Genomic DNA, 16,353 nt, shown 5'->3' on the forward strand with positions numbered 1-16,353 from the left:
CAGGTGGGACAATGTTTAGTTTGGGAACATGGTCAGCATGGAGTGGTTGGGCCAAATGGCCTGTTTCTGTGCTGTATGATCCCTTGGATGGTGGGGTGGGGTGGCGGTCTGCTATCATGAGGGGTTGAGGAAATCGGGTCAGTATTCTCTGGTTTTCAGACAAACGAGAGATGGCCTTGAAATGTGCAAAATTCTGAAGGGGCCCTTGGGGCAGATACAGGTAGACCCCACTTTTTGAACGTTTGTTTTACGTTACCTTGTTTATATGAAAGACCCATATTTAGTACCTGCTTTTGCGAGTCCAGAGAGGAGCTTAGCTTTACGAGGAACTGTTAAGTTTTTCCCATATACGTTAATGTTTCTTCGCTCTGCGCCATTTTGGCTTACGAAAGGGTTTCATCGGAACGCTCTACTTTCGGACAGCAGGAGATACCTGTCCCAAGAGGTTGCTTTTCCTGAGCTGGAGAATCTGGCACAAGGGGCACAATTTCAGGAGAGGTGGTGAGCAACAATCATTTGGGGCTGATATGTGGCCATCCTATCTTTGAATATATTTAGGGCAAAGATGGACCAATCTTTGATCTTTCAAGAAATCGAGGGAGCACATGGAGTTGAAACCCCAAAATCATATTGGGCAGAGGAGAAAGATTCATGGGCCAGGTGGCTCTGGTTCCAAAGCACAGGAAGGAATGTTTCATTGATGTTATGTCTGCAATAAATTGTCTGAAAGTCACATAATAACATTGTGAGTGCTTTTAAAGTTAGTCATGGAAAAAGTGAGCTTTAATTGCACGTTAGTTTGGAATGTTGCCTCTTTACAAGGCAACGGCAGGGATGTTGTTAGCCCAGATCCTTGTTGGTGTGTGCTGACACATCAGTGTTTATCATCTGCCCTCAACAGCGAGCTAGGACTGGGCACGTGTCACCTGAAACTGGAGCTTCACCTGTTGACGTCAAGTAAAGTGGTCATTTTACATAAAGTAACCAACAACTGTGAAAGCTCAAATTCTGAAACAGACACAAAAATTGCTGGAGAAGCTCAGCAGGTCTGGCAGCATCTGCACAGAGAGGAGCAGAGTTAACGTTTCAATTCCAGTGACCCATCTTCGGTGTTGAAGAATGGTCACTAGACCTGAAACATTAACTCTACTCCTCTCTCCGCAGATGTTGCCAGACCTGCTGAGCTTCTCCAGCAATTTCTGTTTTGTGGTCGCTTTCCGTCCTTAATTGCTGTATGACCGCCGACACTGGTTTAGTGTGCGTTTCTGTGTTTTGACAATGCCCCATGTCTCTCTCTGATTGCAGGACAAGTTGACCTTCAAGCTGTTCCATGACATTGTGATGGCATTTAAAGCTGCTGTTTCTACCACAAAAGGAGGGGATGCAAGTGGGGAACCCGGAAAATACAAAGTTGAAGACAGTTTGGGTGAGTCTGTCAAGAATCTGAATAACGTAGCCCATTAATGGAGTGAACATGCACAACAAACATCTAAGCGAGTGGATGTGAGATGAAAGTTTTCCGCAAAAAAGCGTATCTTTATTAATTGCTTGCAAATTATTTTGGAGTTCTACATGAATTTAGAGCTCCATTGACTGAACAGATGAATGTGTGCATTGGCTTAAAAGCTAAAATGATGGATACAGCTGGATTTGGAATGCAAACACCATTGTGTTTAGAGCAGCAATAAATCAAAGTGTGGATTCCAGCAACAAATGAGAGGCATTAGATTAGATTAGATTACTTACAGTGTGGAAACAGGCCCTTCGGCCCAACAAGTCCACACCGACCCGCCGAAGCGCAACCCACCCATACCCCTACATTTACCCCTTACCTAACACTACGGGCAATTTAGCGTGGCCAATTCACCTGACCTGCACATCTTTGGACTGTGGGAGGAAACCGGAGCACCCGGAGGAAACCCACGCAGACACGGGGAGAACGTGCAAACTCCACACAGTCAGCCGCCTCAGTCGGGAATTGAACCCAGGTCTCAGGCGCTGTGAGGCAGCAGTGCTAACCACTGTGCCACCGTGCCGCCCATAGATAGAGGTGATAGCCAGAAACTTTTTCCCAGGGCAGAAATGACTAACACAAGGGATCATAGTTTTAAGCTGGTTAGAGGAAAGTATAGAGGAGATGTCAGAGGTGGGTTCTTTACACAGAGAGCTGTGAGAGCATGGTATGTGTTGCCAGCAGCAGTTGTGGAAGCGAGGTCATTGGGGACATTTAAGAGATTGGTGGACATGCATATGGTCAAAGAAATTTGAGAGTTTGTACATTAGGTTTACCTTACATGGGGATCAATGGTCGTCACATCTTGGGCTGAAGGGCCTGTTGTGTGCTGTACTGTTCTATGTTCTCCATCCAGCTAATGTGTGTTTTTTTCCCTCCAGAGGATATCTTTACCCAATACAGCAATGTTTATGTTATCCCTGGTGACAGAAGAATAGATGTCAATCACATGGTATTGAAGAAACTAACAGAACAGTTTATTATTTATAAATAAACCTTAGATTCACAATCAGTCTCTGGGCTAGTATTAGACTGTTCAATGGCAAAGTAGCATGCCATGTTTTGAGTGGCCTGATTTAAGATGGAGTCTGAGATCTTTGAGCCCTGTGGTCGTAAGCTACCATACAATGTTTATATTGTGAGCTTATCTCTTAAAGGTGTACAGACATCATAACTGAGAGGTCATGTTGGATTTTTGGTTAGGTCACAGATGGGGTGCTGTGTGCAGTTCTGGTCGCCACACTGTAGGACAGATTTGATTGCACCAGGGGAGGGTGCAGAGGGGATTCCCCAGAATGTTAGAAAATGACGAACTGCAGCAGCTGGAGATCTGGCACACAAACAGCAATTGCTGGAGAAAGCTAGCAGGTCTGGCAGCATCTCTGGGAAGAAAGCAGAGTTATCGTTTCGAATCTGGTGACTCTTCACCAGCACATTGCCTGGGATGGAGCATTTCAGTGAGGAAGAGAGGCTGGATCAGCTTGGATTGTTTTCTTTGGTGTGGAGAAGGTTGAGGGGGACCTAATAGAGCTGGATAAGATTGAGGGGCAAAGATATAGTGGATAGAAAGCAGCTTGTTCCCCTTGGTTCTCGGATCAGTAACAAGGGGGCACAATTTTAAAGTGAAAGGCAGGAGGTTCACAAGATGTTTGAGGAAAATCCCTTTCACTCGGAGGGTGGTGAGGGTCTAGAATGCACTGCATGGGAGGGTAGATGAAGCAGCAAGCCTCTCTACCTTTTACAACTGCTTGGATGGCCACTCGCAGTGACATAACCATGGAGTCAATGGGCCTGATGCGAGAAAGTTTGGTCAATTTCATCCAGTTATGGTCAACGTTAATGGTGTTTTCTATATGAAGATGGATGTATTGGGATTGTGAATACCCCTGTGTCTAGATTGGTTTGTGCTGGAATTGGGCTTCATGCTGCAGCTCCTCAATTGCTGCACGAACACCGTGATTTATGCCGTGACCCAGATTAAGTTCAGACAGTAGCTGAAGAATGTGCTGAAATATCCCTTCACCCAAATTCATCAATCAATCCAATTCACTCATTAATCAATCCATCTGAGATTTTCACATTTGAGTTCAGTGTTTCAGCGATGAAGCAGCCTCTCGCTATGGGAACAGACTGAGGGTAGCGCTGGTTTGTCCAAAGTTATCCCGCTAAGTACAAACCTGATGGGCTGAAAGGCCTCTTCTGTACTGCATCATTCTATGAGGCAGAACAACCAGTCACTTTGATTTATTTGTTTTTATCAAGTAACTCTCTGCTATTTTACAAGAGGTGTTCTAAGCTTAAAATGAAGTTTGGCCGTGTATGAAGATAATGGAGGGAGCATTCTGTCCCTTTCTCAAGTGTAGTAGTGCTTCTGTAGCAGCGACACTAGCATCTCATTCTTATAAAAAAACCCAAAAGGGTGCTGTGTTTTTGGGATGGCTGATTTCCTATCAGTTCCTTTTCGATTGTAATTTTGCTCTGAGCTGCTTGATGTATCTTTTCTGCCTTTTCCATTCGGTGTGAGGAGAGAGGGCCTCCTTTTTGAGATTGGGTTGCTCTGAGAATCCAGTCCTGTACGTACCACAGAATTTAACAGTCTCCTAAATCTGCCTCAGCATGCCTGCTCCATCTTATTTTTAAGGTGACTAACTTACGCAATAAGTAGCGCCTCAGCTTATTTCAGAGCTGTTCAACTTCTGGCACTGATCTTAAATCCCACTTGTGGAAAGGCTAACCGACACATGAGGTCTTTACTCTATTTTGGAGACAGTGTTCGGACATGCATCACTTTTTGGAAAAACACCAGATGATGTAATTAACTCCTGATGCTGAAAATATTAGTTAAGTGTTGACGTGGATTGGACTCTGACTGTCGCAGGTTATTCCAAACACACCGGCCTAGCTCCACTTTCCATTCGTGTACTTGTGTCTAGGAGAGAGAGAGGACTGCAGATGCTGGAGAGTCCGAGTCGAAAAGGGTGGCTTTAGAAAAACACAGCAGGCCAGGCAGCATCCGGGAAGCACGAGAGTCAGCATTTCGGGTATAAGCCCTTCATCATCCACATTCCTGATGAAACATCGACTCTCCTGCTCCTCGGATGCTGGCAACCTGAAAGACAAACAGAAATTGCTGGAGAAGCTCAGCAGGTCTGGCAGCATCTATGAGGGGGAGAAAGCAGAGTTCATGTTTCCAGTCTGGTGCCTCTTTGTCAGAAACATTAATTCTGCCTTCTCCCCACAGACGTGCCAGACCTGCTGAGTTTCACCAGCCATTTCTGTGGGTATATTCTATGTTGTTGTTAGTCGCAGTGCCAGCATAATTACAAAGGTGCATCTCTGCAGCTTTCTGTGAAGTAGCTACTGCATTGTTAAGAGCGAATATGTGTCAGTCGACTGGGTGTTAGATTATAGGTTTGTAATTAATATTGAGAAGCTTGGCAGCCTTGCTTAGTTCCAAGAGTGTCGGAAAGCTGCTAGAATGCAGCACAGTTCCACTCTGTAAAAACATGATAATAGTGGGAAAGGGAACTAAACTACAATTAATGCATCAACTTTCACTGAGGTATAATTTTCACATCAGCTGTGCATGTGTCAATGGGCTGAAGTGCAAAGTATCGCACTGTTGTATTCACAGGTCCCACTGCTACCAGCATGGGGGAGGCAACGGCTTAGTGGTATTATCGCTGGACTGTTACCCCAGAGACCTAGATGATGTTTTTTTAGATTAGATTACTTACAGTGTGGAAACAGGCCCTTCGGCCCAACAAGTCCTCACGGACCCGCCGAAGCGCAACCCACCCATACCCCTACATATACCCCTTACCTAACACTACAGGCAATTTAGCATGGCCAATTCACCTGACCCGCACATCTTTGGACTGTGGGAGGAAACCGGAGCACCCGGAGGAAACCCACGCAGACACGGGGAGAACGTGCAAACTCCACACAGTCAGTCGCCTGAGGCGGGAATTGAACCTGGGTCTCAGGCGCTGTGAGACAACAATGCTAACCACTGTGCCACCGTGCCGCCCTAACAGGATTCCAATCCTGCCACAGCTAATGGTAGAATTTGAATTTAACAAAAAAATAATTCTGGAATTAAGGCTCTAAAGATTATCATGAATCCGAGAGAGTTTTGAGAAGATTTGTAGCTCAGGTTGAGGTTTTGGATGTAGGTTTGCTCGCTGAACTGAAAGGTTCATTTCCAGACGTTCCGTTACCTTACTTAGATAACATCTTCAGTGGTGAAAATGTGTTGCTGGTTAAAGCACAGCAGGTTAGGCAGCATCCAAGGAACAGGAAATTTGACGTTTCGGCAAGGGCTCTGGCCCGAAACGTCGAATTTCCTGTTCCTTGGATGCTGCCTAACCTGCTGTGCTTTAACCAGCAACACATTTTCAGCTCTGATCTCCAGCATCTGCAGACCTCACTTTTTACTCGAACATCTTCAGTGGACCTCATGCAAAGTAATGCTGAAAATTCCTGCTTTCTATTTATATGTTTGGGTTGCTTTGGGTTGGTGATGTTATTTCCTGTGGTGAAGTCACTTCCTGTTCCTTTTCTCAGAGGGTGGTAGATGGGGTCTAACTCGATGTGTTTGTTGATAGAGTTCCGGTTGGAATGCCATGCTTCTAGGAGTCCTCGTGCGTGTCTTTGTTTGGCTTGTCCTAGGATGGATGTATTGTCCCAGTTGAAGTGGTGTCCTTCCTCATCTGTATGTGAGGATACTAGTGAGAGAGGGTCATGTCTTCTAAATCGAAGAGACTACATAGAAAAAGCAAACGCACTATTTACAGATACCAACACTTACCAACAAGTAGCGATAGACCCGACCCCACAACTAGAGAATCGAATCATAGCCCTTCTCAAAAAACTTCAGAAAACTGGACAAATAAATAAGACCGAGTTCCAAAAAATGAAACCAGATGGATCCAACACACCACGCTTCTATGGATTACCCAAAATTCACGAACCAGGAGGCCCCCCCCCCCTCCAAATCTCCAGACCCATAGTCTGAAATGTCAGCAACACAAATTCCGGGCTCGGTGAACAGAACCACAACAACGAGCGCCTGAGCTACAAACCTTCTCGCAAACTTTGAAGACCCATAGTCTCACTACCAGGAACACCAACTTACCGATTGGCCAAGGAGCTACGCCAAAACCTAAAACACTGAGTAGAAGACTCCCGCCACTCCATCCACTCCACCCAAGAATTCCTGAAGACCATCAAAGAGGATGAAATAATGGTCTCCTTTGATGTAACAGTCCTGTTTACTTCAATCAACATTAACCTGGCCAAGTAAACCCTGACTACACTATTAGAAGACACATACACCAAACACCACTAACTTTATCAACAAGGAGAATATCATCAAGCTGGTGGACTTAAGCCTGACCACCCACTTCACCTTCAACAACAAAACCTACAGACAAACCAATGGAACACCCATGGGATCTCCGATATCAGGGTTCTTAGCAGAGGCATTAATGCAGAGACTCGAACAAACAGCTCTGCCAACCATCCAATCCAAACTTGGGTCCACCACATGGATGACACCTTTGTCATCATGAAACGAAGCAAGTTAGAGGAAACCATCAAGACCATCAATAATACCCTTACTGGCATAAAATTCACTAAAGAGGAGGAAAACAACAACAAACTGCCATTCCTAGATGTCACATTAGAGTGAACAGCCAATGGGGAACTTCAAACCAGCGTCTACAGGAAAACAACACACACAGTCCAAACATTGAACGACAGAAGCAACCATCCCAACACCCACAAATGAAGCTGCATCAGAACATTATTTCAATGAGCCAACACACACTGCAGCACAGAGGAACTACGCAGAGCAGAGGAAAATCACCTACACAGTGTATTCAAAAAGAACGGGTACCCAATGAACACAGTCCACCGATTTCTCAGCAACAAACCCAAACAAGCAGACACAATACATACAGAAACCCTAGCCACTCTCCCCTATATCAAAGACTTCTTGGAAATGACTGCCAGACTACTCAGACCCCTTGGAGAAAGTGAGGACTCCATTCCTGAAGAAGGGCTCATGCTCGAAACGTCGATTCTCCTGCTCCTTGGATGCTGCCTGACCTGCTGCGCTTTTCCAGCAACACATTTTCTACTCCGACCCCTTGGCATCATGGTAGCCCACAAACCCACCAGCACACTAAAACAGCTGCTAATGAACTTGAATGTCTGTATAGGGTCTATGAGCAAAACTAACGTCATTTACAAAATACCGTGCAAGGACTGTGACAAACAGGCAGAAAACTAGGCACCAGGATACATGAACGCCAACTAGCCCCAAAAAGACATGTCCCTCTCTCACTAGTACCCTTACATACGAATGAGGAAGGACACCACTTCGACTGGAACAATACATCCATCCTAGGACAAGCCAAACAGAGACGCACTCAAGAATTCCTAGAAGCATGGCATTCTAACCAGAACTCTATCAACAAACACATCAAGTTAGACCCAATCGACCATCCCCTGAGAAAAAGAACAGGGAGTGACTTCACCACAGGAAATAACATCACCAACCCAAAGAAACCCAAACATTTAAATAGAAAGCAAGAATTTTCAGCATTGCTTCGCATGGGATCCACTGAAGATGTTGCATAGTAAGGTAACGAAACGTCTGGAAATGAACCTTTCAGCTCAGTGAGCAAACCGACATCCAAGATCATGAATCCATTCTCAAGTATTGGGCAAAGCCCATCTGGTTCACTCATGGCCCTTAAGGAAGGAAACGGCTATCCTTACCTGGTCTGGTCCACATGTGACTCCAGACCCACAGCAATGTGGCTGACTCTTAACTGCCCTTTGGGCAATTAGGGATGGGCAATAAATGTTGGCCTTGCTCATCCTGTGAATGAATAAACAAAAACAAAAGAAGTGTTACCATCTGGTTACCAATCTCTAGTGTGGTTCACTGCCCCCAATCCTCCATTCGGTGTTGTTGAGCAGATTGTCAGTGGTAGCAGATAAACGACGTGAGAGAGTCTCAGTAATTTACTGTACGACGCCAATCAGAGCAATTAACATGAACTTTTTCGGCATAATGAAAAGTATCAGGAGTCCAGTGTGTCACATCTGTCAGCTTTGGCCGCTCGAGCAACAATAACTGTTTCTCCATCCGCATATCCTGGGACAGCGTCAGACCGGGGGAAGGTCAATACAGTTCAACGTTACTGGTGGCTCAGTGGTTAGCACTGTTGCCTCACAGCACCAAGGACCCAGGATGACTGGCTGGCTGCCTGTGTGATGTTTGCGCGCTCTCCCTGTGTCTGTGTGGCTTTCCGTTGGGTGTTCTGGTTTCTTCCGCCATTCAGTAAGTTTAAGCTGCTGTCTCACCCGCCCAACCCCACCCTTTAATCCTCAATTCCCTATTTATTGAAAATCAATCTAACTCAGCCTTGTCTATAGAGTCATAGACTTGTACAGCACAGAAATACCCATATCCCTCCAAATCCTTTCTATTCATATATCCATCCAGACGTCTTTTAAATGTTGCAATTGTACCAGCCTCCACCACATCCTCTGGCAGCTCATTCCATACACATACAACCCTCCATGTGAAAAAGTTGCCCCTCAAGTCTCTTTTATATCTTTCCCCTCTCACCCTAAACCTATGCCCTCTACTCTGGACTCCCCCATCCCAGTCTTGTCTTGTCTACTTACCCTATCCATGCTCCTCATGATTTTATAAACCTCTAAGGTCACCCCTCAGCCTCCGATGCTCCAGGCAAGACAGCCCCAGCCTATTCAGCCTCTCCCTATAGCTCAAATCTTCTAACCCTGGCAACATCCTTGTAAATCTTTTCTGAACCCTTTCAAATTTCACAACATCCTTCCAATAGGAGAATTGCACACAATTTTCGAAAAGTAGCCTAACCATTATCCTGTACAGATGCAACATGACCTCCCAATGCCTGTACTCAATACTCTGCCCAATAAAGGAAAGCATACCAAACACCGCCTTCACTATCCTATCTACCTGCGACTCCATTTTCAAGGAGCTCTGAACCTGCACTCCCAAGATCTCTTTGTTCAGCAACATTCCCTGGACCTTACCATTAAGTGTGTTAGTCCTGCTAAGATTTGTTTTCCCAAAATGCAGCACCTCGCATTTACCCAAATTAAACTCCATTTGCCACTTCTTAGCCCATTGGCCCCTCTGATCAAGATCCCATTGTACTCTGAGCTATATGTTTAGTGATCCAGCCACCACAACTGACTGAGGAAGAACACTCCACTCAACCTTCCTCAGAGATCAGAACAATTCTCATCATTCTTTGTTTTAAAATTCTTACATTTTATCCCTTTTGGTTTAGTCTCTCCCACAAGAGGAAACATCATCTGGGGATCTACTTTACCTGGTCCTGTCAAACTCCTGCACATTTCAATAGGATCACTTTTCCCTCTCCCACACTCCAATTGGTATTGGCCCAACCTGTCCATCTTCATAAGGTAAGCCCTTGAGCCCAGGAAAATGTCTGGTGAACCCTTGAAAAGGGGCTCACTTTAGAGATGAGTAGAGCATCTGCAGAATGCATTCAATCATCAGACATCCGTGACGGTGCAGGCAGTGTCTGGGTGGTGACCTGGTTGTGTTCTGTAGTCTGTTTGCACGTTGATTTCTACACAAGTCCACATGCAACAGGATACAAGTGGCCATTTGTAACAGCAGGGAATGATAGTTTGTCAGCTCTCCCACCCCTGTGTGGGATCACGTTTGTTAGTACCAATGTTTGTAAATGGGTTTTTGGAAATTAAGAACCCGCTGTATTCGGAAGAGTGCGTGGTGCCACCTGGAAACATTCTGTTTCATGTCAGTATCATCAGTGTTCCAGTCATCGACGTGGAAATCTCAGGGCTTGGTTTTTTTTTTGCATTTCTCTCTCTGTGAAGTCAAGCTATTTCGCAAAACGGTCATTGGTCTGTGCTGTGAGCTCAGTTAAACTGCACGATTCGATTTGAAAAAAAATCGTTAGCAAATTGCAGACACTGATGTTGAAGTGCAGTGAACTTTCTTGTGGATATCAGTATGTCCCCCAGCTCCATTTCCAGGATTGATAAAACTCTTTAGATATCTGGCCTCCACTTCAAAAATCATTACAGCTGGTGAATCATATATTACCTTTGTCTGTGGTTCCTTCCCCTGGAGTCAGCCATTTATTATTTTTACCGTTTTGTATTTTGTCTGTATTGATCAGCCCAGAAGAAGGTTTGTGCAGGGTTTTGGGCTGGATTTGGAGAGCACACCATTTGACCAATCCTTCAGAACATGTACTGATTCAATAACGCGATGGTTGCGTGGTGTGGTAGAAGGATCACGCTATAGAAACTGTGCTTGAAGGGTTAGCGGAGTAATCGCGTTACAGCCAACACATGTTCGCACTTTAGAAACAGTGTCCCCTATTCATCAATCACGTTACAGTGAATGTGCGTTAACCAAACGCACGTTATGGCGGAATGACCTGTAGTTCTCAGGGTCTAGGCAGTGAGGCTTTGCAGTGTTTTATTTTCAGTACAACCTACACCACGACAATGACTACACCCCAAAAGTACTGGATTTGATATAAAACACCTCAGTCCTTCACAAGGCTATGAAAGGCGCCCCACAAATGCAAAGCTTTGCTCCCCTCCTGAAATGTGTGAATTCTAGGTTCCAGGAAAGCGTAGAAGTTAAATAACAAAAAACATTCAAAGACAATAATTCAGGCAAAGAAATGAGAAAGGGCACTGTCTGACAAATTGACAAACGTTCAGTCCTGATGAACAGCTTTTGCCCGAACCGTCGATTTTCCTGCTTTTCGGATGCTGCCTGACCGGCTGTGCTTTTCCAGCACCGCTCTAATCTAGACACTGTCTGACACACATTTTGCCATAAATGTGGGTAAGGCTGAACTGTTAATTCAGAGACCCAGGCGATGTTCTGGGGATCTGGGTTGGTATCCTGCCACGGCAGATGATGGAATTTGACTTCATCAAAGCCTGGAGTTAAGAATCTAATGGTGACCATGAGCCCATGGTCAGGAAACACCCACCTGACTAATGTCCTCTTTTCTGGAAGAAAGAGAATTTCTTTTTATTCCCACAGCAATGCGGTTGGCTCTTAACTGCTGTCTGGGCAATTAAGGATGGGTTATAAATGCTGGCCTGCCCATTGTGGGCTGTCGGGGGGTAAATTATTCTGAGTATGGGGCCTTTCTGACACAATGGTAATGTCCCTATCTTTGGAGCAGGAGGCCTGGGTTCAAGTCTCATCTACTCCAGTCATTGAACAGATTGCTTCATATTTAACTTACAATGAGCATTCCCTGTCACATTTGGAAACCTGAGTGTTATTTTCTCAAGGTATGTCATTCAGTGTGCTGGCCAGCAATGGTGCATGGGGACAAATATCCCACTGCCCTTCAACAGATCGGAATGCATTCTCTGCAAGGTTTGTGAAGGTTTGTAGCTCAGGTTGAGGTTTAGGGTGTAGGTTTGCTCGCTGAGCTGTAGGTTTGATATCCAGACGTTTCATTACCTGGCTAGGTAATATCATCAGTGGGGACCTCCAAGTGAAGCGAAGCTGTTGTCTCCTGCTTTCTATTTATATGTTTGTTCTGGATGGGGTTTGTGGTGATGTCATTTCCTGTTTGTTTTCCGAGGCGTTGGTAAATGGTATCGAGATCTATGTGTTTGTTTATGGCGTTGTGGCTTTCTCTTTCGAACGCTGGCAGGTGGTGTTGGAGGGTGCTGGCTTTTTTGGGGGTTGGGGGTAAGGTGAAGAGACCAACAATAGGGTCGCTCCATCGGTCGAGTTGCCTCCCTGGGTTGGGACAGATTTATCTCCAGTTGGGTAGCCTGGTCTGTCTGTCTCTGCACAGCAAATGTACACGCACCATATTATTAAGTTGTTCAGTTAATTTAAAAGTGATTACAGATTTGGTGTTAAGCACTTTGCATTGCGTTTTATAGTGGTTTAATTTAAACTGACGCCCATTAAATCTATATATAACTTGCAAAGTGAAATTTGACCTGGCCCCTGAAGAGTAAAGACAGGGAGATGTAGTTTGTACATAGCTCTGCTTTCCAATCAATGTGGAAAAGGAGCTGAATATCAATATCTAATTATGCCTGTAAAATTGATACACATTCAACACAACAGACATGGGTTCTTATCCAATGCCTCTAACCTCGATGCTTTATTGAGGTCAATACAGACTGGTTTACAGTTCCATCTTATTGCTAGCATTGAATTTAAGCCAACTCCCCTTCAATCGATTTTGGTTTGATTTGTAGCAATCGAATAAATCCAAGGACCGAGAGTTCAAAACATTCTTGAGGTCACGTGTCCGAGAGCTATGGGATTTACAGGAAGTGTGAGTTGCGTTGGCTTTTTGCAAGGCAGCCATTGCATTCACACATTTACAACACGACATTTGTCCAGTTAGAAGGTTCAAAAAAACACCTACTCCCAACTGCTTCGTGCCACCATTTACTACTTACTCATATTTAATCCTGGATGGTCCACGTTGACCGTAATTCAGAACATTTTCTTGTCCTTATGACTTGCTCACCTTTATTTCCAGTTTTCTTCCTGTTTCTCATTTTTATTTTAAACAGTTCAGCCCCTCTTAAGAGCTACAGAGTGTTCAACACGCAATGAGGCCATTTGGCCATTGGCTGTGAGTGCTGCTAATCCCACAACCATTTCCAGCATCTTCTTTAAATGTTTGCCTACATTTCTCTTAAATCTCTCTCAACCGCTCGGCCCAGGAGGAAAATGTGACTTTTTAGGTTGTTTTAAACCGAGGCTGGAAGAGTGGGAGAAACCGAGTTTATGGCTAAGGTTCCAATAAGCATTACCATTCAGTTCTCATCTGTCAGTCCAGCATTGATTTATCCACTTGGTGAATGTTTCAACCCACTGGACTCGAGACACGCCACCTGCAAAAAAAATCAAGGCCTACCTTGACTTCGGTTATGCGTCAGGCTCCTTGATTGTTGGACTTTACCCAGGTATTCTCTGCTTATCACCCAGTGGAAGATGCCATCATCGTGGGGAGTGCAGTGGTCTAGGTGAAAAGCAAAGTCGGAGAAAGCAGATAAGAGTGTGAATGCTGGGATCAGGAAGTATCGACATTCCAAGAACAAATGGGAAGAAACTATATAGATGGATTCAGTGTAAAACTCCCTCACCTCTGCCTCTCTCTCTGTCCAGCTCACTGCACAAGCTTAATGCTTTTTCCCTTTTTTTTTACAATATCCCTCCTGTAGCTTTTCAGACTTGCCAGTTATGGACTCATTTTATTGTATTTTGTTTTGATCCCAGCTGATTGGATTACAAAACCAAGCCAGATCGCATTGGATAGGCATATGGAGGAAAGTGGGCTAGTGTAGGTTAGGTGGGCTTGGATCAGTGCAACATCGAGGGCCGAAGGGCCTGTACTGCGCTGTATGTTTCTATGTTTCTATCGCGGATTGAAATCTGGCTTGATAGATCATGTTTTGTTTGTTTTTGGTTTTAATCGGGTGGTGTCTTGCTGAAATATAAGCAGGCAATGTTGTGAGTTTGTTGTTAACAATAAAAGAGCTTCATTAGGCCAAACGAATGAAGATAAAATAGAATTAGCTGGACTATTTATTTACAACACACAAACTTAAAGGATTTTAAATATACAATGAAATATAATGCCATTAATCTCAAAAACAATTCTTCACCAATTCTCAAAACAGCCCAGTCCGATAGCAAAAAGCACCTTTTTCAGTATTCAGACCATAAATCCCTTTCTGTTACACCTTGATGGTGTTATTTTGGTTTTAACTCCCAGTCTGGATAAGCCAATACCTTCAGGAAGAAGCTGTCATACACCAGAGTTTAAATATTCTCTTCTTCAAATAATCTCTTCTGGATTTTATCCAAACACTTCCAGTCTGGAACTATTGGCACAGTGGTTAGCACTGCTGCCGCACAGCGCCAGAGACCTGGGTTCAATTCCCGCCTCAGGCGACTGACTGTGTGGAGTTTGCACGTTCTCCCCGTGTCTGCGTGGGTTTCCTCCGGGTGCTCCGGTTTCCTCCCACAGTCCAAAGATGTGCGGGTCGGGTGAATTGGCCATGCTAAATTGCCCGTAGTGTTAGGTAAGGAGTATATGTAGGGGTATGGGTGGGTTGTTGCTTCGGCGGGCCGGTGTGGACTTGTTGGGCCGAAGGGCCTGTTTCCACACTGTAAGTAATCTAATCTAATCTATTAAAAACTCCTTACTCTAAGGTAACTGAATGTTAAAAACTCTAACTATATTCTCCATTTTCTCAGGAGCAATTCTGTGTATGAAAACTTCTGCAGAACTGTTTAAAACTGCAAGTAAAACTGAAAAGGTCTCTCTATCTAAGTTATGAGTGTGTCCGCTGAAATGTTTTAAAAACCCAGGAATTTTTAATGTACAGTTGATGTACACTTGTTCACCTTTTAGGTTTTCATTTACCCTGGGATGGTTTAAAACCTGAAAATGTGTTGCTGGAAAAGCGCAGCAGGTCAGGCAGCATCCAAGGAACAGGAGAATCGACGTTTCGGGCATAAGCCCTGATTCCTGAAGAAGGGCTTATGCCCGAAACGTTGAATTTCCTGTTCCTTGGATGCTGCCTGACCTGCTGCGCTTTTCCAGCAACACATTTTCAGCTCTGATCTCCAGCATCTGTGGACCTCACTCTCTCCTCCATGGTTTTAAAACCTATCAGGTTCTAATAACTATCCACCTCTCAAACTGTTTTAAGAATCACCATGGCTACAGAAATACTGAGGAGTAAATTCCTGCAGAGATATTGATGGTATGATGATCTCTGCACCAAACATTGCACATGTTCCCTCTGTTACTTGTGTAGCCTTTGCTACATTCTCTACTGTAAACTCTAACCCTACTCTGCTCTTGACGTGGCGCAGCTGTCTTTAAAACATTGGCCTGATGACTCTGAAGAAGTATGAAGTAACAGACGCGGTGTTTGTTGGGGTTGCAGAGGATGAGAGAAAGCACGGGGTTTGTATGTTGGGAAGTGATACTGTAGATTAGGTGTCTATCATAGAAATGTACCGGACAGAAGCAGATCCTTTGATCCAACTCGTCCACGGCAACCAAGTGTGATAAATTTAATCTTGTCGCTCGTATTAAAAAAAATTCTTTATCTTGAATGACACATTCACTGTATTACATTATTAAACTGATCCAATTCAATTAACTGGAAATTCCTAGCTCCATTTCTGGAGAGTTTTGTCACTGTTTCAGCTGTTCTGCTAAAGGTGGTTCTGATTGTCAAGTTGATCAAACTGTGTGCGTGTTTAATAACCACTAATGTGCTGATAACATTTACTGCAACATTCGGGTGCTGAGAAGATATTTCTGAATGGAAGCCCGTAAGAAAGTATAACGCAAGAAAAGCTTTTTGCACTGTTATGTGAAAGCATATTTGGTTTAATGAAAGTAGTGTTCTCCTGAATTATTCTACTTGAACGAGGACGATCGAATCCACTCCATGTACCTCCATGAGGAAAACCATTTGGATGCCCGATTAAATTCCCAGTGAAAGTAGTGGTTGATAGAATCATGGCTGAAAATCTGTCGCTGGTTAAAGTGCAGCAGGTCGGGCAGCATCCAAGGAACAGGAAATTTCGACAGGAAACATCGAATCTTCTGTTTCTTGGATGCTGCCTGACCTGCTGTGCTTTAACCAGCAACACATTTTCAGCTCCGATCTCCAGCATCTGCAGACCTCACTTTTTACTTGTTGATAGAATCATGGCAGGCACGATGGGCTGAATGGCCTCCTGT

The 16,353-nt window shown here is 44.4% G+C and overlaps 1 protein-coding gene across 1 annotated transcript in view; it reads left to right on the top strand.

Moving 5' to 3' along the window:
* noc2l (NOC2-like nucleolar associated transcriptional repressor) overlaps positions 1 to 16,353 on the top strand; it is a 198,610-nt gene that overhangs the window by 52,354 nt on the left and 129,903 nt on the right. The window contains exon 5 of the mRNA XM_060851925.1: positions 1,306 to 1,426. Within this exon, the coding sequence (XP_060707908.1) occupies positions 1,306 to 1,426 (121 nt within the window). The remainder of the gene's footprint in view (positions 1 to 1,305; positions 1,427 to 16,353) is intronic.

The sequence above is a fragment of the Hemiscyllium ocellatum genome, chromosome 37, assembly GCF_020745735.1.
Source record: "Hemiscyllium ocellatum isolate sHemOce1 chromosome 37, sHemOce1.pat.X.cur, whole genome shotgun sequence".
In the NCBI taxonomy this organism is placed as follows: Eukaryota; Metazoa; Chordata; class Chondrichthyes; order Orectolobiformes; family Hemiscylliidae; genus Hemiscyllium; species Hemiscyllium ocellatum.